This window comes from Euwallacea fornicatus, chromosome 15 (genome assembly GCF_040115645.1).
Source record: "Euwallacea fornicatus isolate EFF26 chromosome 15, ASM4011564v1, whole genome shotgun sequence".
Classification (NCBI taxonomy): domain Eukaryota; kingdom Metazoa; phylum Arthropoda; class Insecta; order Coleoptera; family Curculionidae; genus Euwallacea; species Euwallacea fornicatus.
In genome coordinates this window covers 2,354,165-2,379,547 of record NC_089555.1, presented here as the reverse complement: position 1 = coordinate 2,379,547, position 25,383 = coordinate 2,354,165, and the positions used below count along the sequence as shown (strand labels likewise).

The window sequence follows — 25,383 nt, the reverse complement described above, 5'->3', positions numbered from 1 at the left end:
ATATAAAAACGAGTAATCGATACTTTTCTCATGACAATATGGTGTATAGGGATATCACCTCAGACACAATAATAAACGTTTATTATTATATTTATAATTTTTATAAAATCACAAACGTTAACATACTTTATATAGATAACAAATTCACACGTCAAACTCAAAGAAGGCGTTTAATAATTACATTACTAATCGTAACAATATATACTCTTAAATTAATATAAATAAATAAATATCTCATGGCTTAACAAATATTATTTCGATACAACGAGACTCGTGTAAGAAAATTAGCGACCGCTTCTAATGTTTTTCGGGCAAATCTAAAATAGAAAAAAACAGCTAAATATTGTCGAAGACGCGTGTCTCTCGAACAAAACCTTGTTGATAAGAGATAAAAGTAGCTACTCAAAAGCGCGAAGAGTAGTGCGAAAGTAAGGAATAAAGTATTTTTACAACTTAAATTAATCCTATTACTAAAAAATCTCTACAACTAACCGAAAAACTTTTCAAAAAAATCACTCAGTGTCCAATATTGGTAATATTATTGCGGGAGATTCTTTACAGATCAAGAGATTACTGTTTCAAAGAAAGATCAATGTGCGTCGAAAATAGCAAAAGTAACGAACCATCACCTAATAAATAGGTGTAATACTACCGGAATTGATGTATGTGTATCCTGCTGATTGGCTGATATTGACAAGATAGTAGTAAATATGTAATTCAGTTTTCGTTTTACCAACTGTAGGATAATTCACATTTAAAAGACTGTTATGTAACAAACCAATATAATGTCGCCTTTGCGAATCTCTTCAAATGTCGAACTCGGTAGCATTAAAAACATTTCAAAACAAACAACCTTAAATAAGAGTAAATACTTTGCCTATAAGTCATTTTGATATCACACTACGTTCTCAACAAGAATTATATATCCGTTCAGACACACAAATAAATTAATTAATTTCAACTTCTAAAACATTTTAAATAAAGCATCTAGCACCATTCGAAGATTCATCACATGTACACACACACAAAAAGTAATCTTTGGATACAATTTCGCACCCTTAAACGATGCCCTGCACGCTTTTTCCTAACAAATGATCGCATGCCTTAGTCTTGATAATTTTGAGCATTAAACCGTGTTTTTTAAGAGATACAATTAGATGGGCTCTGAAGTGGTTGGAGACTGAAGAATCGAAGATGCTCTGTCGGTAAAGTATTCACTGCCCGGAGACAGAGAACCCCTATCAAATGCTGCTCTGTATGAGCTATGCCTGTAGACAATAATAAAATTTTAAGACAAAGTTCTCACATTAAATGTGACATTTGTTTATATACCTTTTCGGTACTGAAGTGGTCAAAAAGTCATCCAGACGACTGTCAGAGTCCGTGTACTTGGAAGGCCTGGCTATTCGGCTGCTGTAGGTCTGATACGAGCCGGGGAGGTTCTGGTAAGAATGGCCTGAAATTAGTTTATACATAAACTTAGAATGTTCTATAGTCCAGTGGGTACCAATTAAACTGTTATGCGATCCGGGGACGTTCTGGTAGGTGTGTGCCAAACTTTGGCTTCCGCCTGGGACGTTCACGTAGTCGTTCAAGATGGTCGCACTACGAACATACGGTCGATACTCCTTCGAATTCCTCGTTGTCGAGGTATTAACCTCGGGGATGTATGATGTAAAACTTGTCCTGAAAAATAAAACACGTAAAATGAAATTCTGAGATACATCCTAAAGAATTTTCAAATAACAAACTCAAAACTAAAAATGTAAGTTAACGTTTCATAGCGCCATTGACGCACTCATTTATTGTCGATCCGTCGGTTCGCGCATCGTTTTGTAAACTTAACGACTTTGAAAAAAATTAACTACTTCTAACTTTACTTTAAATACAACTTATTTTTACTTACCTTCTGCTGACACTGGGACTGCGATATCGATCCAACGAGCTGTAATCAGGCTTCGAATACTCTCTCCCATACAAATCCGCATTTCTGTACCCAATTCCAACTGAAGGCTTCCTCGCAGGCCTCTTTTTCTCGTTGAACCTCGTGTAAAAGCTCTTGCGCCTGATTCTATCTATTACCGACTCGCTTTCGTCTCCTGAGTAAGGAACATGTCCGTTGTGTTGAGGCGAATGGAGATCGTTCAAGTGATGATAATCTGAGCAGGCCGACCAAGAGTCGCAAGATAAATAGTCATCAGTGGGTGAGAGAATTGTGGAACTGTCATCGGTTGTTGTCAACGAGTTTCGATTTTCATTTTGAGGGGAATAAACGTCGTTCTCCATCGTGCTGCCAGGCCTGATCTCTTCCTCTGGGGCTTCTATGTGGATTCTAGAAGTTTGATTCAAATCCAATCGCAAATTACTCCGATCCGGCTTAGGGTGAAATTCTGTTGACGGCTCAGGTAAATGATCCAAGTTCAGGCTGCGTCTAAAGGTGTTTACTACTGGTAGTTTAGACTTCGGCCGATCATCCCCATTAGAATTATCCGCCTGATTCTCTACCTTACAACTGTTTTGAAAATGTCTCATTTTGTCCAGCAAAAGCGATTTTGGCCTTTCTTTTTTATCAACAATTGATTCATTATTCTCCTTAATCATCGCTTTGCTTTTAGTCTTCTTAACAGTCTTCTCTTTCTTCTTGTCTTGCTCTTCGTATTTTTTAAATAATCCGAGGATCTTCGTCACGCTCTTCTTACTGGCTTGAAGTGGCTTGGATCCTACTGCCAGATCTTCCACTGAGACTGCTCGTTTAATTAAACCACTTTCCGTGCAGGGTTCTAAATTTCTAGGTAAACTTTGCTCCCTTAGTCGCTTAATGGCACAATCGACTACGGATTTTTTGTCCCCTGCAGATTTGGCTTCCTCGACGTTCTTCTGACCGCACCGGAATTTCTCTAGTTTTTTTTCCAGTGTGTGCAAAAGTTTGTTTTTATGAGCTTTATCTTCTTCGTTTATGTGCTTGTTAACTTCGTTTTTGTCTTCTTTGGACGGTTTTTCCTTTTTTCCGAACCCTTTTTTTAGCTTGCTAACTTTTGATTCTGGTACCTGCGCCTCCTCTGGTTTTTCAGCATTGTCGTTGGGATAGCTTTTAGGCCTGGCTAGCCTCGAAATTTTTTTTACAGCCACAGGCTCGTTTTCAGTTACTTTTACGTTAACATAATCGTGCACCGGCTGAGGTTCAGGACTTAAGGATTTTACGTTGACGTAATCATGGGTAATTTTATTCTCTGGAGCTTCATCAGCTTTCAATGGAGCTTCTTCCTTCTTTTCTTCCCGATTTCTGGATTGAGATCTTAGTCTGCTCTTGCGTTTATCACGTATTTCCTTCAACACTTGTTGTGTTTCGCGTTCTCGCTCTTTTTTCTCCTTGACAAGCGCGTTGTCTTCTTTGGGCTCGTAGAAGTCTGGTCTAAGGAACCTGGAGACTCGTCTAGTGGAGGATTTTCTTTCGATTTTGCCGGGAAGCTCCGAGGGGGTTGAGAGCAGCACATTGCCTGGTGAGTAAGAATAGAGGCCTTCGTTAGAATATCTCGAATAGGGTCTTGAAGAGTTGTTATCAGAGTATTTGGAGCTGTAACTGTCGCTATCTTTCTTGTAGGAGCTGGAGGTGTCTTCGTTCTTGGAGAGACTCTCAGATACGCTGCTTTCAGGGCTACACAACTCCGACTTGGTACGACTTACTGACCTAACTATTTTAGGTTTAAGAGATAGGAATCTGCTATTTCCCTTAGGCTGGGCACCAATGCTCGACGACCTCACATTGAAATTATAGGAAGGATCCACGCTTTCATCTCTACTGCTACTTAGTTTCACGGGTAAAAGCGACTTTCTCCCATCATTTAATGTGGTTTTCCTGGGCAGGGTGCAATTGATTGACTTTCTTCCATCCATTTCTGAGCTTTTCCGAATCTCCTCGCTGGTTTTGGTGCTGAGCGTCCGATGCAATTTTCTCACTTCCGCGGGGGTTAATTGGGCCATAAGCTGCTTTTCGATCCGCCTGGATAAGCCGGGGGTTAAATGCGATAAGGCGAGCCGATCCTCCTCGCTGAGGTTCAGCTTTTGCAGGTCCAGGTCGGCCAAATTGAGGTTCGGTTCGTGGTCGTTTAGTTGGTGGTTATCTGTAAATAATTAGTTTTTCTTGACCTAAATATTTGCACTTGGCATCTGATCCAGGTTGCTGGACCAAATGGTATTGAATATACTAATGGCATGCTGGTTAATTTAAATATTAACCAACTAACTTAAACTCCAAACCCAAAAAATTGTAAAATAAATCACACCTACCTGAGTGCTGGGTTAGTAGGTAAATTTTTGGCACACAACTTCGGCTGCAGCATGGAAAGAAAACCAAAAAAAAAAAATAAGGTTACATTAGTGACAAATCGAAACCGAGGCAAAACGGTAGAAAATCACACAGTGGCGTGTTAGCAGAGCGAGCAATGGACATGATTATTATTGAGAATTATTTTAAATTTCACCCTTCAAGGGCTTTTAACACGGCATAGACTATTCCTGTGGGGACCCATAGGAATAGCCCCCAGTCAAACTGGCAGGAACATGAATAATGAATGTGCGTGTTTTAAATGTGCGTTCACGAACGTATTTTTTATGTGACAATAAACCGATACTCGTTTACAAGAAATTAATAAGCATTTTCGTTAACATTGAACAAAGGCGGGGCTAATAGCCTCAAAACCATGTCGTGTACTGGCGATAGAAGTGTCTAATTGTGAAAGTCAGCGACAGCGCTATAGGGAAAACACCACTGGGACGACCACAGCCGCCATGGCAGAGCGCAAATGTCGTGCATGCACAGATCGGCCTACCGAATGGTAAAGTCTTGTTTTTTTGAGTGTTGGTGGTGCGTGGCGGGCAGCCGTAGCGGGTTGGCGCATGTTGGTTAGTTCCGCTGCTGGTTGGACGGCGGCGGCGGTGGTCCGCAGGGCACATGCACCGTCACGCGCACGCGCGCTGCAACACGCAACACCACGGTCAACGACGCATGCCGACGGAGTGGACATCCGCACTCATTTTCAGGACAGTTTCGCATTGCATAGGCAACTCCTTAGGGTCAATGCATATTTATTTACGTCCAACGCCAGTTTGTGATTTAAGAGGAGAGTATCCCGCGTCTGTTTCGATATCTACTCAAAACTAGGTCTTTACAGGTTTAGCAGTAATTAATTTTTTTTTCCATAAAGATATATTCCATAAGAATATTTTACGATTATTTTTTTAAGATTTCAAAATTATAAGATTCCTTTTTGGCGCATTCTTCACGGAACAACCTGTATAAAAAGGCTTCACCAAAAAATAACCTTAATTCCAGATGCATAAAGTAACAGTCAACTCTCTGATTACCGATGATATCCATAAATAGAAGACAGTGTTAGTTCTTACAAATCAATTATGGCAAAGTAGCTATAAGTAAACAAATACCTATCCTTCACCATATTGTCAACGATCAAATTATCGTGTTTGTGGATTGACCCTATCCATGTGATTCTGTATATACCTGTATTATACCATGTATAAAAAATACAGGGTGTCACAGGAACAATGGTGTCAACGAGAGTTGCCTATGCAGTTTTGCTGATTGAGAAATCAGTTTACCTGCTTTAAACGCAGCCTGACGTGTGCACATTAGTCGCATTAAATTTCGATTTTTTTGCTTTCCTCACATAATCCACACGTCAAGATGCAGCAACACACAGTCTCTCTGTCGTTTATCAGTTTATAGTACTACTGAGATCACAATTTCACAAAAAATAAAAACAAATATCCCACCTTGCAAAATATAAAAAGGAACGTACGACTCGACTTTGTCCTGAAAATACCACTGAAGTTGTGAGTGCAGGATAGGTACAAACTGTTATAAAAAAAATCAAGAGAAACTCGGAGAAGCTCTCTTAAAAAAAAAAAAATCTAGTTTCACAAGTCAAAATGCTTTCTACTAACCGTGTGTGCCTTTTCCTAAAGTAATGACAATATTGTCTTGATAATAAACACTTCCTTGCATTTAATATAACTAAAACATACTCAAAACTACAGTGACATTAACCGAATCTCCAATTACTTTAGGCAAGCCACAATTGTGTTACACACTGAACATCTGTCTCGTTCACAACACAAACTATTCTACATGAGAAAACTAAGGCCATTAATATGGGGGTGATCCAGGGGAAACTAGTACGTGAAAAACGAGAAAAACAATCCAGAGACATCATTTCCACCGAGAATATGTGGACTATAAAATTCTGTTCTTGGTGGATATTGACGTTTCCTTCAAAATAAACACGGCCAAGGACCACTTGGACACATACCTCCTCTGGGGATGCGAGCGGTCAACGTTCCGCTGTTCTGGTCATTGAAGACACTCTCGATGTCCGAGGCCAAGTCCTTGCTAACGCTTCTACGCCAGGGCACGTTAAAACTGCTGTTCGACTGCGTGCTGGCTACTGATGAAGGCCGGCTAAAGGTTCTATTTAACGAGGTGTGTCTGAAAAGTTTAGTAATTTTGCACACCTCAGGAAAGTCTAATTACGACGTGATTGAATTGTAAAACATCAAAATGAAAATTAAAATACTATGCATGTGCATTCTTGACGAAAACCTACCGAAATGACTACGTGTCTAACTACCCCTCACTTACGTAGCTTTCTGTACTCTTCTTGTGTATACAACCTTATAGGGCGTGCTTGCGGAAAAAAGGAAGTTCCACATAATAAATTCATTGAAATAACGCACGTCTCTTCATCGAAATGAGAAAAAATTAACAAAATTCACTTACCTTGAAAGCGGATTTTCCATGCGGTTCCACAAACCGTGATCAAAGTGGCTTAGCAATCGCGAGCTGGGAAACCCAGGCCTCACTCCGTCGTCAACGTTTAACCTTTGAGTTAAATCTCTGACCTAACTTGAAGGATGAAACAACCGATTTTTAGCTAATGCATAATCTTACCCGGGATAATAGCGTAGAGAATAGATTCTCTGCTGTTACGATTTCGAAGCCGTCATCGTCATCCTCTTCGCCAGAACTAACAGAATCGTTGTGCTCGAGTGCGGATTTTTTAGGTCTGATTCGCCTCAGGCGATGCATGTGATGGAAAGTGCCTGCTTTGCCCGAATCTTCGTTGTCGCTATCTTTGCCAAATGAGCTGTGTCTGTGGAGGCTGGCGAATGGAGACTCGTCCTCGGATTCTCTATCGCTAAGAAGCGAACTAGAAATGTATAGAACGGACATTAAATACAGAAAAAGCGGACAATCAATGTGCAAAATCTCTCACCTGAAATTTAAAATAAACTAAAAAACACTTACTTGAGTCTTCGGGCGCCCCTACCGAATTTTGACCTACTGGTCATAGTGCTAGCATTGCTGTCACTGGGCTCCACACTGCCGGACCTTGGGGTGACGTAACCTTAAAAAGAAATCTCCAATTAAATAGCAAATTTCCTCTAACAATCAAAAACCATACCTCCTCCTTCAACTGCAATAGGTATAATGTACTCTCTTGCCGATTTTTTAATAGGTTCTCCCGTGGAAGTTGACTCCGAGTCGGAATCTTGAGTAGATTGTCGCGATAAACTGTTAGACCTTTGTGAAACATTCGATTTTTGGGTCTGGAAAGGTCGAGCGACCGGTGGTTTCGCTGGCGGCGACTGCGCAGATTCTTTATGCCCATTTTCCACCTTCTTTTCAAAAGCAATGGGTATGATTCTCTCTTTCGAAGAGCGATCTTCAGCGCCACTAACCGGCACCACAACTTCACTGCGTACTTGAGCGGGAGCCTCTACATTATGGGCAACCTCAGTTCGAAACTCCATTTGAGCCGGTTTCTGGGTGGGATAGTTGATATGGATTTGAGCTTTCGTAGTTTTCCTGCAAAATCAGACAAATTAGCTCTAGACTTGACAATATGTCTTGAAGGTTTTTAAGTACCTTCTGGGCAAAGTAGCGCTTTTCAGGGTTATTTCTGCGCTACTCGTTTGCTGTTCCTCAGAACTGAGCTGCAACGGTTCTTCCTTAACCTGTCCAAGACAATATTAAAAATTATAAAGAAAACATTTTGCTTAAAAACATCAAATACCTGTTTCACTTCACTTGCCAAAACTTTGTTCTCATAACAAGGCCGCACGAAAGGTTTGGGGCCCATGTTTTGAATGGGTGGGCTTAAAGGAGCTATTGTTCCTATATTTCCTGAAGCAGACCTACCGCTAACCTGACAATAGAAAATTATAAAAACATTAAAATAATACATACTTCCAACAAAATTTGTAATTACCCCGAATGGCACTGGAGGTTTTCTCATCATCGACGGTCGTGACTTGGATTTTCGTGTACCGTCTTTGTCCTTGTCCAAAGCATTTGAAATAATATTAACAGCATTTTTTACTATTTCTTGTCGGCCATCTTCAGTCTTTGGAGTTTCTTGTTTTGACACGTTTGGTTCGATTTTGACTTGTTCTAGAAAAGATATCAAAGACGGTCGATTTTGGTAAATCATTTTTACTCTAAAAGCAGACTTGAGTACATATTTCAGCAAGAGTCTTTTTTAATCGAAGATTGATTAAGTGAACTGTTTTTTTCAAAGGCAATAATCATTGTCATCCGAGCTTAGAACGAAAACAAAATATTCAGTAGCAAAGATCAAGGTATTAATAATTTTACTAGGCGAGTCGACTTAGGCCCAACTTTTAATATAGTTACGTTCGTAAAAATTCGCTCAAGGCTAAAAGGCTTGGCTGCAAAGGCGGGACAGCCAGCAGTCAACTGATCTTGTATGAAATTTAATTTTTGATTTAGGTATTATATGTATTATTACACTCACCATTGGATGCCTGCTTAGACTTATTAAGCTTTGCCTCAGTCTTTTTTTGCTCGACTGCATTTTCCTCCTCCGACTTCTGCTTGTCTATGAAGGTTCTTTTGGGAACAGTAGATGATTTCGGCTTCATAGGGGTGGAAGAAGTCAGGCTTGATTTCCGCTCGAATTCTTTTTTAAACCCGTCTACAGACACACCTACGACAAATTACAATGGTTGTTTTATGCTAAAAAAGCAGCTGGGGTTACGGATTTAGTTACCCACCTAAAAAAACTACTAAAAACAACACAAGGCCTTGAGTTTATAATAGTACATATTTACTTTAGTCTGGAATAAAGCATCCGCTTGTGGCAAACAGACAATTACTATGAGAGTCAAAGATGTGACTGTTTAGAGGATGAATAAGCTGAGAGCCCAAAGATTATCATTGAAGAACCGGAAAGGCCTTATTTTAGTTTTTAAACTTTAGTTAAATTCAATACTATATAAAATGTGTCTAGAATTGTACATAGCATTCAATACAAAAAAAAAACCGAATGGTTTTTAAACTAATCCAACTGTCTGAATCACTCTACTGAATTTTTTTTTATATTTCATAATAAACCCCAACTCTGTATATAGTTAATATTAAGGTTTTCTGGTTCTTCCCTAAGGAGTATTAGTTGAAAAAACGTGGCGTAAGCGTAAACGAATGCGTGAAGCTGGAAAACTACGATTGTCACATACCTTGTTGTGTAACCATGCTGTCTATAAAATAAAAAAAGGGAGTCAAATGATAAAGCAACTATAGATGTGTAATGATGAAAGTTAAAAAGGCACTTTAGTTATTATTGGTAGGAAAACCTTACAAAACAAATTCCTGAAGCCTGAAAAACATTTTCTAAATTTGCCTAATCTTCCCACCAACTATTATAAGAAAAAAACTTCTGAAAAAAATCTTACCCGGCAATAAAATCTTCTTCGGCTTCTCCATAGGTGCCGCCTTAGTCTCAACCGGGCTAATCAAATTCTGGAATTTCTCTGCAGCTTCGAATATCCTCGACTTTCTCCTCTCCGTTGGTTTCGCGATAGTGTCACCTTTCTCTTGCTTCTGTACAGATTTGTCTTGAGCAACCACCCCATTTTCTCTCACCTCCTTGAAATAATTAAACTAATTAAAATTCTAAAACACTTTATCAATAGTTTAATACCTTCACCTTCGCCAAGACACTTTCTTCAGGTTTCAGATCTTTTTCGTTTTCATTTTTATCGGCCAAAACTTTCTTTTTCAACGGTTTCTTCTTGCCTATGGGTTTCTCTTCGATTTTCTTAACTGGCTCCTCTTTGATAGCTTTAGTCTTATTTTCTTTGTCAGTCAGACTTTCTTGGCTTGGAATCTCATTTATGCCTACAAATATTATTTTTACAACGAATCAAAAAATAATTAATTTTCAAGAACCTTCTAAAACTTTGCCACCAACACTTGATTGAGTCCTTTTGACTTTAGATACCGAGGGAGATTTCTTGGTAGCAGCAGTTTCTTTCACCCTGACTTCTTCCATAATCTCCTGACAGGCAGCACCTTCTACCACTGAAGGCTCCACATCCATGGCTTTCTCCTTGGAGATGGTCTGAGTCAACGACTTATTCAGAGGCACTACTTCAGTCATGCTGGCATCCTCCTGCGAAACATCCTCCTGAATAGCCCCGTGCAAACTTATATCGGCCACAGTGTTCTCCTTAATGATTTTGTCTCTGCGCTTGTCAAGATTCATTCTCTCTGTACTGACCGTGCTCTCGAGCTTCCTCTTAGGGGCGAATTTTTCCTCGTTGATCAAATCCATAATTCGTCTCTCTGGAGTTGAAAGATCCATTAAACTACCCACACTTTGAGAACGTAAGGGCGCGGCCGCATCCTGCTTGACTTCTTCAGTTACATCTTGAGTTACCACCAATTTTTCGCTTTCAAGTTGAGGAGCAGGCGGAGCCAAAGATAGAAGGACATCTAATCTAACCTGTAAAGATTGATTTTAAAACGCCAATATTGACGATTATAATGAAACTTACTGGGGTTTGATTCGCTAATTCCTCACTAATTTCTAAACAATTGGTCGTATAAGTCTCATTGACCCACCAGTGACAGCATATTTTCTCAATATTCGCTCTCTTCTTGGGATTCACAGTTAACATGTCCCGTATTAATGGAGAAGCAGCTGAGATTTTGGTTATTAAATACTGTAAATTCTATAAAAACGAACCTTAACTTACGACTAGGAGTGGAAGGCTCATAATAATCGCCTTGAGAAATTTGCTTAACCAGTCTCTTAAAGTTGCTGCCGTCAAAAGGCATAGCACCATAAACTAACGTGTATAACAATACTCCTAGGGACCAGCAATCGACCTCTGGCCCATGATATGGAGTACCTGAAGCAAAGCAATGTTCAGCAGTCTACGCTAAAGGCTTATTGATTGGATCACCTTTAACAATTTCGGGTGATGCATACAAGGGTGAGCCGCAGAAAGTGTTGAGCAATCTTTGGTCATCAAAAACATTGGACAAGCCAAAATCCGCGATCTAAAATCTCAAAGCTAGTTTGATTTACAACCAATAAATCGATTAATACCTTGGCGTTATTATTTTCGTCTAATAGAATGTTCTCGAGCTTCAGATCTCTATGGCAAATTTTGTGTTTATGGCAATAGTAGCTAGCCGTAGCTATCTGACGGAAGATTCTACGAGCCTCCTCTTCAGGCAAGACTTTTCGCTCAGATAGGTAATCGTAAAGTTCACCGCCAGCGGCATACTCCATTACCAATACCATTTTTTCCCTATTTTCAAACACTACAACCAAAAACATTCACTTTTGCCCTAAAGACTATGAAACCTTTCTTACCCTCATATATATGTATTATATTCGGATGTTGCACTGAAGACATTATTTGAATTTCCCTCCTAATCCTAATCAAATCGGCATCCGATTCGATTTTTGATTTTTTTATTGTCTTAATAGCTACCTATAAGCAAATGTAAGTTTAGTGAATGACGACTTAACATAGATTCAGGGGCAAATTTACTTCTTGACCAGTCTCTTTGTTTATGCCTAGCTGCACCTTGCCAAAAGTCCCTTGTCCTAATTTCTTAATTATGTCGAATCTGAAACGGTTTTACCAATGTTTAAGGTTTTTACATTTCAAGAATCAACGATGGTTCTATATTATTCTGTCAGGCCTAATTAAATTTCTCTTTTCTTTAAACTTTCAACCAACATTTAACATTAAACAAGACATTCCAAAAAAGTTATATCAAACTTTAGAAGGTTATAGGAAATATTGTGGTGAACAATTTATGCCTTTTAATCTCTAAGCAAAAAAGAGCTATTTTAACTCCAGTCGTTTTTGTTAAGAGTTTAATATTCAACTTAAATGAATAGAATAAAAACAAATAAATAAACGTTCTTACTTCTCCTGATACAAGTTTATTAATTGCATTTTTAAATTTGATCTTGTTCAAAATTAACCGTTGGGGGAATTGGGTTCACTTTGAACCTTTATTATCCTTTTTTTGCGTTAGCCAATAAATCTGAATTAAATATAGAAATTTTTGGTGCGAACGAGCTAACAATACGTTTTTGAGCAAAAAGAACTCTGGAATCAAAACGACTAATTTTTGACTAGAGGTCTTTATACAAAAATTCTTCACCCCAATGTCCCCTATAACCTCTTTCTGTTTGACACCAGCTTTTTGGAACACCTCATACATTAAAATATCCATCTAGGAGTATGTCTGAAGGAATACCCAACTAGATCTGATTTACAAAAGCACCAATTATTCACTCTTCCTATAAAACAGTATTAAATAATTATAAATGGTGATCATTAAAAAAAGCCTTCCTATGAGTGGTGATCCATAAACCTAGAGTGTTGATTGAGACATTCGCTCTTTGTCCTCAAACAGCTGACTAACAACAGATAATAAGTGATTTTATCTAAGACACACGTCTGATGTTCCAATGCCTGCATGAGGTTTTTTCAACACTCTTATCATGTCTTGAAGTTAAAGCTCCAAGAAAATTGTTCATTAAAGGTGTCCTCTGTTCTAGCTAGACAATTGAAACAATATTGAACAGGCACTGCCTGTGTCAGTAAATAACCAAATTTTCTTATATACGACTCTATTGGAACCGGGCCAAAACGTATTTTTCTTACAATTGGACACTAATTTCTATTTCAACCTAAAAACCACTAACCTTTGTCTCAATTTCTTCTTATGATTATGTTGCTTCACCCCTCCAGTATTCTCAATACCGCTCATGATACTGTTTACTGCCCCTTCTTCGACACCCATCTTGAATGCGCCGAAAATTACAAGAACTCTGCAAATTACAAGAAATTGTCATTCATTAGTTTCAAGCCTCCTGATTCCACTTGTATTAGGGACCACACAGTCATATATGATTTTATTAAAAGCATCTCCCTTTTCACCCTTTTCAAAGTCATCCTTGAAAGCACAGAAGTACTGCATGATGCGCTCTGCGAACGTTTCAGTGTCATTATACCTGTGTGTACAATCATAAAAAATGTTTCAAAGGCTAATGTCAAGCCTAGACTATTGGCCCAGCTATTTTTAGTCGACGTTCCCCTGCTTGGGAATACATTTCGTTATTTTTATTTGACGCTAGATTAAAATTAAAGATTGCTTTATTGGCTTTGTTCAATTGTCGGTTCAATTTTATCCTCATTGTTTAAAAATAGCATGTCAACTAAAACTTGTAGCTAGAACATTGCTACAGTTATGAGTTTTGTAAAATGTTATGTAACCTTTTAATAGGAACGGTGAATAAAATATGTCAAAGGAACTAGGCATTTGGAGGTGAAAAATAATTTTTGGGGTTTGAATTGACAAATAACACTATAATGCAACAAAATCCCCTTAGAATGTTTGACAGAAGCATTAGTAGTACTTAGGAAAAAGCTGTCAGTTTGACATGTTAGAAAAGGTTATATATATCTAGGATAGTGGGCAGAGGCAGCTATTTTCTGGCACTCCACTAGTCTGAACAGTACAATAAGTATATGCTAATTCACTGTATAGAGGTAAGTAAATGAAAAAGACAAAATTAAAATCAGGCAAATTTCAATTAATTATTAACTAATTGTGTGGAGTGGACCATTTAGCCATTGCTAAGATAAATAAAGGTTTCTCCAAGGAATTTCTAAGATACTTATTTTGGTGTGTCAAAATTAATTAAATAGTCTACTGCTCACCCAATTGTCAAGAATGTTGACACATTTTGTTGCTACAAATCACCACTTGCATAACAATACTTTTGTTTTGTTTACAAAATACTAATTGTTTAATAAATAATTCTATAGTTCTGAAAGGTCAAAGGCCTTAGTCAGCAATATGACTGAAACTGAAGACAACAACTGCAGCAGTGGTATGGTAAGAAAAGACAACCTGTCCCTGCTCATGATTGTACTGTTATTATTATTGAGTTTGAAGGCCTAAACAAATGTTTTAGTCATGCAACTCAACCAGTTTCCATAAATAGCAGGAATTTCACACACCCTGAATTGAATAAGTTTCACTAGGCAGCTCAGTAGGCAGGTTCACTTGAAGTGAAGTCAATACCTACAAAAGTAATTTAAATATTTCCAAAGCCCACATGTGTTGGATTTTAAGTGGGCGGAGACCTATTTCTCCGACTTTGAAAATGGAGCAAAAAAGAAAAGGACGGGTGTTAATGTAACATAAATCAGTAGGTACTGGATATTTATCTCTATTGATGGTTTACTTTGGTGTGTTCACTTGTGGAGCGTTGCCATACTGACATGATGCAAAACACAGATAAAGTGCATCAGAAACTATTGCAAAACCCCAAAAAACTCGAATAGTAAATGACAAACGTCGTCTCTAGATCTAAACCTAGATTTTTATAAATAGAATCCTTCATCTCTGACGTTCAGCGTCTGTAATTTTGTTGATATGATGGAAAAAAATAATTGCAGTAATGAGGCTCTGCGATTCAAATTAGGCCATAACGGGGGACTAAACGAGTAAATTCTCACCAGAAGTTAAACCAAATGAAGTAGGCGAGAAAGGAATCCACCCAGAAGGATAAATATCCGCGGAAAAACACTAAATAAACTAGACTAATTCACACTAAACTGTACAGAAAACTGTTCTAGAACATGAAACAGTCTTTTCGCTGTATTTTTCACTTCACATTATTTCTCTGGAACGCGAAAAAGCCGAGTTTTTCGCGTACGTCTTCATAGCAGACAGCACTGACCACCCATTGACCGTCGCCATGTTTGAAAAAACTCCAGATCACCACCACATCTAGAGATCTAGCCAGGTTTATAACTCGAATTTATAGTTCGGCAAAATTCTTGCAGATGGCTTCACACAAAAGAGGTAATATAGCTGAGAGTTTCAATAAAGTAATGGGGAAGTTGAAATTAAACATATATTAGATTTTAGGAAATATTTAAATAAATTTAAATGAATAATATTACGCTACTTTTCAAATAACTTTTCTTATCAATTATAACTTTACAATCGCTGTTCTTTTCATTGCTATGCCCCCAGCCGCCATATTGGATTAGTTCCGTTACCAAGTATTTTTCAGGAGACAAACATTAAGGTAAGGTTATGTTTTCTTTTCTGAGTAATTATTTTAAAAAGTTTAAAATATAAAATACTGTAACTGCAAAATTATGGCCTTATATTAACTCAATTTAAACCAAAACATAAATCCTTATTGTATAAGTAACTAAAAACCACCTTAACTGAAATGGGTAAGAGCGCAGACGCCCTTGAAAATACACTCTAAGTAGACCCTTATTTGTCTCTTTGCAGGCTCCAAAAATTTATCCAAATATCAAATAACCCTTAATAGATATGAGAAAGAATTGGTCATAAAAAGTCTGAAACGAAGTGAAGAAGATGCAGAAAAATGCATGGAAAAGTACCAGCTGTCCAGTCTTTTTAGTATACTTGAAGATGGGAAATTTGGCCACATGCAGCAAAGCCTTTACAACATAACTTGTCTTGACTTGTCCTATTGTGATTTAACTATACTACCAAATGCTTTAAAATTCCTACATCTCAATAACCTAAATCTCGCTCATAACCAGTTAAACACAGTTCCCTCATGCCTTTATGGGGGAGGTTTACAATCACTACAAATCTTAGATTTATCCTTTAACATGATAACGCAGTTTGATGTAGAACCAGACTGCATTTCCACTTTAAAAGTACTGCGGCTCAATAATAATCTTTTAGAAAATGTCCCAATATGGTTCCTGACATTTCGCTGCCCTGCCTTAGAAGAGTTCAATTACAGTGAAAACAAAGCTAAACACTTTAATTTTTTAAAGCATAGTTGTAATTTTAGTGTGATGTGCTTAAAGAAATTAGAATTGGTCTCTGCCTGTTTGGTTGGTAGGGATGCTGAGTGGCTCAGGATGTTCAAGAAATTGCAATTTTTAGATATCAGTAACCATGAGTCCCTGTGCAGAAGAACTATCAATAAATTTAAATGTTTCAATAATTTGTTTACAAAACCCTTGTGGGACAATTTATATGTGTTAAAATTAATACACTTAGATATGGCTTTCTTTCCCGAAGGGATATTCTGGATAGAGAGTTTAAAGGAGTTGAATGTAAGCAACAATTTGCTGACTTGGTTTCCATTGGGCATAGAGCATTTAGTTAATTTGGAGGTTTTAAATGTGTCATACAATGATTTAATTGAGCTACCTCAAGGGATTAGTAAATTAGGAAAATTGAGAGTTCTAATAGCCTCCCACAACCACTTAGACATTGTGCCTATAATGCCCCAAAGCCTGAAGGTTTTGGACTTTTATAACAATCATATTGAAACCATGCAAGTAATCAACTTTAGTCATACAGAATTGCTCGATTTGGAAGCTAATTTTGTTTGCCTAAGCAATGTTAATCTAACCTATGAGAAATACTGCCTTCAACGAGATAAATTTCGATCAATTTATCAGTGCAAGAATCGCGTCAATGGGCCAAGGATTAAAGTCACAGAAATATATTTGTCAGCGCAGTCAAGTGACAGTGAGTCTGAAGAAGAAAGTGTCAGCAATGAGAATGAGAATATCCCTGAAAGTGATTTGTCAAACGAAAATTGGGATTTAGAGTATGAAATAACTAACAATGGCACAATTTCAAATATTTCTTGGTCAGATGATGAGTATACTGGAGAAGATAATGTGGATATTGACAAACAAGAGTTTAATACGTATTGTAATGAAGACTGGATTTTTGTGGATGCCGACTGAATTGTTTTCGATCGAATCGATCTAACTCTGCTTATTTACAAGGATCCTTATAGGAAAAATTTGAGAAAACTTACCCTGTATATAAAAATTATGCAAAAAAGTTACTTTTTACAATAAAATTGTATAAATATATTTTAATAGATAATTCTATAACATCATATAATTTCTACAAACTAACATAAATTTATCCATTTCACTTAAATAACTTTCACCTTAACTGGAATACTTACTCCTCGCCCTCCTATCATACTGGCCCTTGCTCGGACTTTTACATCATTGCCTATCGATCTTCACAATCTTGAACGCCTTCACCAATACCTTATGTTCCTTCAGCAAGTATCCAATTTCTTTCAAGATCGGATCGCATATGTTTCGAACAAACGTAAATACATTGTAAACGAAATTTAATATTGGCTGCAGGATACCATTAAAACGATAACCAACAAATGTTTAAAAAAGTAGTCGGAGGCTAATTGGATGAGCCTTATTGTAAGAGATCAACAGTGGCTATGGAGCATGAATCTAAAGGATAGTAATATGAATGACGTGAAAAATTAAACAGCAATTTGCATGGTTGCAAAGATCTCTGTTCAGAATTTTGTGGCGTATTTTTCGATTTTATTGGCCAATTATTCTGTAACATACAGAGAGACATGGGTGGTTTGATAAGGGGTAAAAACCGGATAAAATAAATTAAACCTGCTTAAAAACCGTGGGTCCAGATCAACTTGAAAGAGGTATGGTGGAAGTAATACATCTCGACGCGAATGGTGTTAGCAGAGGCGCAAAGAGTACTCTTTGCTAACTTCTTCACCTCCTAGTTACCGTCTTTATTGTTATTGTCCGGATGTATATCTGCCTTAGTTTGCAGCTTCTTATTATTCACATTTTTCTGTTTCTTTATCGCAACATGAGCTGAGTCATAAGCTATGTTGTAGCTACATTTTCCGGTATTCTTTCTACTAGCTCGAAAACGACCCTCTGGGAAAAGAAAGGACAAAAACATTTCTTGATTATCTTTGGAGTGATGTTTACAGCATATTTTTTGAAAGATAGAACAAAAAATATAAAATACATCTGACAGATTTTGTGCACATGCCAGAAGAAAACCTGAGTCATCAATTACAAAAAATGTACCTAAAAATCTGAATAATTTCCAGACTTTTATCATTCATTAGTATTCTTAATTTTTCTGTGGAGCAGTATAATTTATAAAGTATCAGTACACCACTCTGTGTTCTAACACCTCCCTTATAAACGTCATTAAAAGGACCTACAGTCAAAGAAACAGACGTTTGACATAAGTCACAGTAATGTCACCTATCAAAATAAAGTTTTCCAAAATGACTGTCCTTTCGATTTGCTAAAGCCGTTGAATAGAGGTTTTTAAAGTACGTGCCCGTTTAACTTATAATATTTTAGTCATCTTCCGTATTACCTACTGATTTCCTACACCACATCCTTTTTCAGAGTATCCGCTTATAAACTCAGTGCACAGTTTTTGCAGTGAAAGCTCGAATTTCGTGAAAAACTCAAAAACTAGTGTTACCCTTACATGTGTCAAAAGTCCTAAGGAAGTTTTGTTATTTCAGGATGTTGATGCCAAAAAAGAACCGCGTAGCCATCTACGAATACCTCTTCAAAGAGGGTGTTATGGTGGCGAAAAAGGACTATCACGCTCCCAAACATCCCGAATTGGAAACTATCCCTAACTTGGAAGTGATTAAGGCTTTGCAATCCCTTAAATCCAAGGGATACGTTAAGGAACAATTTGCCTGGAGACATTATTATTGGTAAATTTTTAATGTTAATTTAGACTCTAATTTTATCATAGAAATGTAGTGCTTCATCAGTTAGTTTTTCATACGTTTTTTGCTTAAAATTGATATCCAAACTTCTCTCGTAAAACTCTGTTCTGCCCCCATTATTAGTGGCGTTTCTTACAACCATGGTATCCAAATTACATTGTTTCTCGTATTGCAAGTTTAGAAGGCCAAAAGTATACAGGATGAATACTTTTTCATGCATGGTGAAAGAATTTTTGAAATTAAAAGAGATAGAGTCGGTTAAATAGGGAAAGTTTTACAGTTTTGTGAGCTGAAGTTAAGTCATATTTGAAGGTTCAAAAAAAGTTACAATTTACTTGAAACTCGCAAAGAACCTAAATAGGTCAAAAAACTAACACGCCTGTAATCCCTTAATTTTTGACGGTTTCAAAAATGTGTAACAACAAAATTTGTAGATCATAGTTCCACAAATGTAATAAAATACATAACTTTTACTTAAAAAAGTGGGAGCTTCTAAGATATAATGCGATCATATATTTTTTTATGTGGAAACTGTATTGAAAGGTAGGCTTATAAAATAACATATTTTTTCCTCTTTAATGATCTAAGATTTGATATTCTTATTCTCAAAAGTGTTAAAATTGTAGCACTTAACTGTTTTATTTGAAATAAATGTATATTTCATCTTAATTACCAGTTATAAACTACTGAAAATATTTCAAATACTCCAATGTTATTTAGTATTCAAATTAAAAATATGAATACAAAAACAAAACTAAAATAACAAATTAGATATAACTAAAACTTTTTTTACCATCTCTAAAAAGGGATTATAGACGTTTTGGTTTTTTGCAAATATCTAGCTAGCTTTAAATTCTGCCCCCAAAACTGTAAACTTTTCCCTGTTCAATCGACTCTTGATCTCTTTTAGTCTCAAAGCTCCTCGCGCTATGCAAGAAAAAATTATCATCTTTTATATTAAGCAACAACTATAAATATATACCTACATATTTGTTAACATAAAGGAAAATTGTATGGGTATCTTTACAAAATACTGGTAACAAGTTCCTTATTTTATCTACTTTAAAGGTACTTGACGAATCCTGGTATTGAATACCTCAGAACCTTCCTTCACCTCCCGAGCGAGATTGTCCCATCAACCTTGAAAAGGCAAGCCAGGACAGAAACTACTCGTCCAAGGCCCGCTGGGTCCATGAAACTAGAAGGTGGAGCCAAGGGTGCGGAAGATAGGACTGGATACAGGTAAATCGTGTTATTTGTAGTTATATTTTTTTGTGAGTACGAGTGGTACGATTGCAGGAGGACGACGCCTGGCGGTCCTAGTGCCGATAAAAAAGCAGACGTTGGCGCCGGTACTGGAGAGGTAGAATTCCGTGCCGGTTTTGGGCGAGGCAAACCTTAGTGATTTTTTTTTTTTTTTTTTTAATGAGACGTGTGACGGAAATGTCTAAGTAAACAGGTTTTGTTTGGCCAATAAAAAGATTTTTATTTTGTAAAAACATATGTCGTACGCGTGTAATATGAAATCGAGCCTTGAAGTGAAATTTAATCGCGTATTCGTCCTATATGAAAAAAACCAGGCAAACTATTTCATTGCAATGAAAATCAAATTGGTAAAATTTAATCATGTATGTGCCCTATATGAATGCGCCTGGGGAGACGTTTGAGATATGTTACCTGAAATGTGTTTGAGGGCCTGTACCCAAGATAGTTGAACCACTATCTTCATTATCGTGGTTGTTTGTTTCAGCAAAAGAGCATTTATTTACGGAACTCCACTTAAATTGTTATCTAACGTATCTTCAGAAAGAAAAATGGTAAATATATGAAATAAATCTGACAGGTTTTGTGCGGATACCATCGGAAAACCTAAAACACTAAGCGTAAAAAATGTGTGTAAAAATTGAGTCTCCTAGGCTTTTACTAATATACAATATTTAACATTTTTTTGAGCAATATATTTTGTAAAGAGTAATTTATCGCGCAGTGGTCATTCTCCTTTAGAGTCATCTTAATTTAAAGCATTTACAGCTAAATGAACTGGCGTTTGACAAGTCACTGTAATGTCTTTCATTAAAAAAAAAAGGTTTTCGAAATTATCATTTTGGTTCCTTGAAGCCGCCGAACGAGATTTTTGAAAAAATGCTTATTTAACTTATATTTCAGTGATCTTCCGAATTGCCCACAGATTTTCTACGCCACGTCTTTTCTTAAAGTATCTGCTTATAAACTACGCTTTTTTGAAGCGAAAGCTCAAATTTCGTGAAAAAATACCCCAATTTATACTGCTCATAACGTGTGTCAAGAGTCCGAAGCGAGTTCTGTTTTTCAGCATGTTAATATCAAGAAAAAAAAACGACTAGCCTTGTAGCAATAACTTTTCAATGAGTGTTATGATAGCCAAAAAGGCTCATCATGCCTCCAAACATATCAAGTTGGAAACCATTCTCAACTTGGAAGTGATTCTTCAAAAGGATTTGTAATCCCTGAAGTTCAAGAAATACGTGAAGAAACAGTTTGCCTGAAGGCATTGTTATTGATAAATTTTTAAGGTTAAATTTAGACTCCAATCTTGCCCCATAAATTTAGTGCTTCTTTAATTAAGTTTTTCATGCGTTTATTTCTTCAAACTGGCACCAAAACCGAGACTCCGTTACTTGCCCCTGTTGACGTCGTTTCTTACAGTCATAGCGTCCAAACGACACTTTATCCGCATTGAGTTTGTAGTTCCGAAAGTATATACATATTAAGAGCCAATAGATGTACCTCTTCATGCCCTGAAGGAATGCCGAAAAGCGATACCGGGAACGAAGAGGGGAGGTGGTTTTAGTGGGTAGGCGGGCGATATAATGGTCGGTCGAATCCCACACTACGTGGCTGCACATCGAAGCCAGGTGTCTTAAGATTTCCACCTCCTCGCAAAAAAAAGATGTACCTCTACATAAGTTAGCATGAAGGAAAACTGTATGAGTATCTTTACAAGACACTACAACTGATACCAAGTCTTCTATTCTACCTGCTTTAAAGATACTGGGCAAATCCTTCTAGTATTGAATGTCTCAGAACTTTCCTTTATTCCGATTTGATGGGACAGTCTTGGCAGGGAGGTAGGTAATCGATACCTACTAAGATTATTCCATTAACCCTGAAAAGACAAGCCAGAACACAAACTATTCGTCTAAGACCCGCTGGGTTCATAAGAACGGAAGTTGAAGCCAAGCATGTGAAAAATAGGGTAATTGATATAGGTAATTAGTTTGTTAACTTTAGGTTTGCTCTCTGAAGATATGATCGGTGTGGTGTCAGGAGAATGAAGCCTGGTGGTCCACAAGATCCACGGTCAGCTTTTGTGATCTTGACAAGATAGAAAGGCTGATGTCGTTGCAGGCACAGTAGAGGTGAAGTTCCGTGCTGGTTTTGGCCGGGACAAGCCCAAATAAGGTTTTAGCTATTGAGGCTGCTACGACCGGAATTTCATCGCGCCAGTAACACCACCGACATCAATTAATTTTGTGAGCGGAGGCGAGGAAGTTGTTCAAATCAATAGATTGATTGGCGAATAAAAAAATTTTAATTCTGAAAACCGCATTTCTATTTTCTACGGCAACTGGAACAATTTTTAATAAACATATTTTTCACAATGGCGGAATTTAATCACGTATGTGCGCTATATAAATGTGACTGAGTAACGTTTGGTATGTTACCTGGAATGTGTGCATTTCAAGGTCTTATTTGAGGTGGTTGCCCATTTCCACGCGAAATCCTCCACTTATGGAATCTGGGCCAAATTTTTCATCTGGTATAAAAGAAAAAAGATAAAAATAGAAAATAAGTTTAACAGATTTTTTGCAAATGCCAAAGGGAAACCTGAAACACCAACCACAAAAAATGTGCGTAAAAATCTGAGTCATTTCCAAGACTTATTAACTTACGGCATTATTCGGGTACATGCGGTGTGGGAGTTTCTTTGGACTCTTGCCTGTTTTGGCTATTTGGTCATCTTGCCCATTTTCTTTATAATGTTTGTGTTGAATACTATAGACATTGGTTAGTATAGTCTATTGTTCGAGTTCGTCTAAATATAGTTTGGTTCAGTTTTGGGAAAGAATAACAATTGTTATAAATTATATTATAAATACCGAATAACCATGTAATGAATCTTGGAACAGCAAACTTAGGAACAACTTACGAAGTAATTTAGTTCACTGTTATATAATGCACCTTAATCAGGTTTATAACTATTGAGAGCGGCTTGAGTATCAGGACTAACGCCTTTAGTTCCACTATTATACAGCCGCGAGATTAATTATTCGTCTAATAGTTATTTTCTAAAGTCGTCTACAACACACACTAAATGTTGCGCTTAATTTAAAAAGGCCTTTAGGCAATTAAACTATTCAGTTTTTATTAAATTAGCAATAAAATAACCTTAAATAATTATAAAATTGCTTGAAAATAATGAATTCAAAATCTAAGCCGAGCAACATTATTCGTCTACTTTGCGCCCAACTACCATTTTGATACGAAATGTCTTAATTTAATGTTTTGTAAGATATCCTTTCGATTTTATAATTTTTAAATTATAAAAGGATTCAACAAGATTTTAAAAATCAAATTAATGTCTATTTTGACCCATTCCTCTTGACACATGGTTTTTAATTGTTCCTTGCTGGAAATTTGATGCATTTTAACGCTTTTTTTCAATTATCATAATAAACGTTCAATAGGGTTTATGTCTGCTGGCCGAGGCGGCTTTTCGATGTATACTTTTGATGTATTATAAATATAATAACCATTCCCCAACAATAAGCGCTCTATGCTTGGGATCATTGTCTGGGTAAAAAATATATTTATCTAAGACTCCCAAGTTATTTGCACTGTCTCGTAAATTGTTCTTAAGAATGTCTAAATAGGCAAAGCGATCCGTAATTCTATCAATAAAATAAAGTCCACCCACATCATATCAAGACATCCATCCCCAAATGAGAACTGACCCTCCCCCCCAGTTTTATCGTCGGATTTAAATGTTTTGGTTTACACTTCCCTCGTTGTTTTCTGCGCACTAAAACTTTTTTTGATTTTTGCAAATAACTCAATTTTAGTTTTATCCGTGGAAGCGTTTTTCCAAAATTCAGTGTCTTCATTAATGTACTGTCGAGCAAAGTCAAGACGCTTTCTTCAATTCACCTTTAATAACAAACGGTTTGTTTCTAGCTACTCATGCGCTTTCCATAACCATTTTCAACCCTTTTTACTAAATTTGTGGCAGTAATATTTGGTTCGATATTTACTTTCTTAATAATTTCCCAATAAGTTTCATGTGTTAATTAGACACAATTTTTTTTCCTTTTTCTGGCAATGCTTGGGTTGCTCTTCGGTTTATATATTCTTTTGTGATAAACTGGACCGTTTGATCTGCGATTTCCAATAATTTTGGCCATTGCTCGTCGGGATTTTCCTGTGGTATTCAATTTTATAATCAACTCTCTTATGTGAGAAGAAATTCCAGAACATTTACGACCCATTTTTATAAGTAACTTGCACTAACTTGCATTTTTATGAAAATAGTAAATACTACTCTGAAATTCAATGTAGCACGTTTAAATCATCTTGAAGAATTTCAAAAAAATAATAATAAACTTTAAATATTTTGTTGCTTCTGCAAAATGGGCGAATAATTTTGCTCGACTTAGATTTTGAAACCATAATTATTTTCAATCAATTTTTATAATTATTTAGAGTTATTTTATTGCTACTTTAATAAAAACCGAATAGTTTAATTGCGTATAGGCTTATTTTCAATCAAGCACAACATTTGGTATGTTGTTATAAACGATTTTTAGAAAATAACTCTAATGGACGAATAATTAATCTCGCGACTGTAAATACTGAATAACTATCAGAAGTTGGAATTAACTCGCAGTGTTTTTACATTGGTTGACGTCACTCATCTATCCATAGTCACACATACAAAAGTAAATATTCTCTGTAAAATTGCTCACATACCGCATCTTTTTGATTATATGATATATCGTCAGTGAGTTCAAAACATTTTGTTGTGCGTCATTAAACATGTCGACGTTTGTGCCTGAAAAATCGCTTTTGTGGGGAGTGTTAATTCATTCACATAAAGAAAAGTGTCGCGGAAAGTCACCGTATTTTAGTGGATATTTATGATGGATATGCTCTAGCATGAGCAAACGCGCGGAAAGTGGTTTCCGCAGTTCAAAGATGAAAATTGTGACATGGAAGAGAAGGAACGTTTCGGACAAAAAAAAATCATGATAAATAATTGGTGACAATGCTCCATGGAGATCCGTGCCAAATACTTCTGCAGTTGGCCGGATTGCTCGGAGGTGAATTATCGACGGATGGAAAACGTTTAAAAGTCCTTGGAATGATACAAAGACAAGGAACATAGGTTCCACGTCAGTTGAAGCTTTTTTTTTTTTTTTTT

The 25,383-nt window shown here is 36.8% G+C and overlaps 3 protein-coding genes and 1 long non-coding RNA gene across 9 annotated transcripts; 2 read left to right on the top strand and 2 right to left on the bottom strand.

The window, feature by feature from the left end:
* Nucleotides 1-64: 64 nt before the first annotated feature.
* Nucleotides 65-15,133, bottom strand: Nuak1 (Nuak family kinase 1). 6 transcript variants are annotated; one of them, XM_066290754.1, is made up of 26 exons: nt 14,875-15,133; nt 13,053-13,178; nt 11,881-11,959; nt 11,700-11,820; nt 11,430-11,647; nt 11,284-11,380; nt 11,074-11,229; nt 10,873-11,018; nt 10,265-10,820; nt 10,017-10,213; nt 9,769-9,961; nt 9,553-9,573; nt 8,832-9,023; nt 8,286-8,467; nt 8,091-8,222; nt 7,943-8,031; nt 7,479-7,882; nt 7,322-7,421; nt 6,965-7,223; nt 6,794-6,915; nt 6,656-6,700; nt 6,327-6,502; nt 1,907-4,121; nt 1,508-1,686; nt 1,333-1,456; nt 65-1,268 (listed from the first exon to the last, which is right to left on the bottom strand). In XM_066290754.1, the coding sequence occupies exons 2-26, from the start codon at nt 13,148-13,150 to the stop codon at nt 1,154-1,156; spliced, it is 6,216 nt and encodes a 2,071-aa protein (XP_066146851.1). In that variant the 5' UTR covers nt 13,151-13,178; nt 14,875-15,133; the 3' UTR covers nt 65-1,153. The 6 variants fall into 6 exon arrangements, with proteins under 6 accessions (XP_066146851.1, XP_066146855.1, XP_066146852.1 ...); XM_066290758.1 differs by having other exon boundaries at nt 1,333-1,442; XM_066290755.1 differs by having other exon boundaries at nt 9,769-9,958.
* A 302-nt stretch (nt 15,134-15,435) lies between these two features.
* Nucleotides 15,436-17,263, top strand: LOC136343797 (malignant fibrous histiocytoma-amplified sequence 1 homolog). Its single transcript, XM_066290753.1, has 2 exons — nt 15,436-15,606; nt 15,668-17,263. The coding sequence occupies exons 1-2, from the start codon at nt 15,603-15,605 to the stop codon at nt 17,116-17,118; spliced, it is 1,455 nt and encodes a 484-aa protein (XP_066146850.1). The 5' UTR covers nt 15,436-15,602; the 3' UTR covers nt 17,119-17,263.
* Nucleotides 17,264-18,362: 1,099 nt separating this feature from the next.
* Nucleotides 18,363-20,406, top strand: RpS10b (Ribosomal protein S10b). Its single transcript, XM_066290304.1, has 4 exons — nt 18,363-18,509; nt 18,711-18,911; nt 19,995-20,168; nt 20,226-20,406. The coding sequence occupies exons 2-4, from the start codon at nt 18,712-18,714 to the stop codon at nt 20,326-20,328; spliced, it is 477 nt and encodes a 158-aa protein (XP_066146401.1). The 5' UTR covers nt 18,363-18,509; nt 18,711; the 3' UTR covers nt 20,329-20,406.
* Nucleotides 20,407-22,255: 1,849 nt separating this feature from the next.
* LOC136343534 (uncharacterized) lies at nt 22,256-25,369 on the bottom strand. Its single transcript, XR_010732797.1, has 3 exons — nt 23,116-25,369; nt 22,859-23,001; nt 22,256-22,793 (listed from the first exon to the last, which is right to left on the bottom strand). It is a non-coding gene; the product is annotated as an uncharacterized lncRNA (long non-coding RNA).
* Nucleotides 25,370-25,383: the final 14 nt, after the last annotated feature.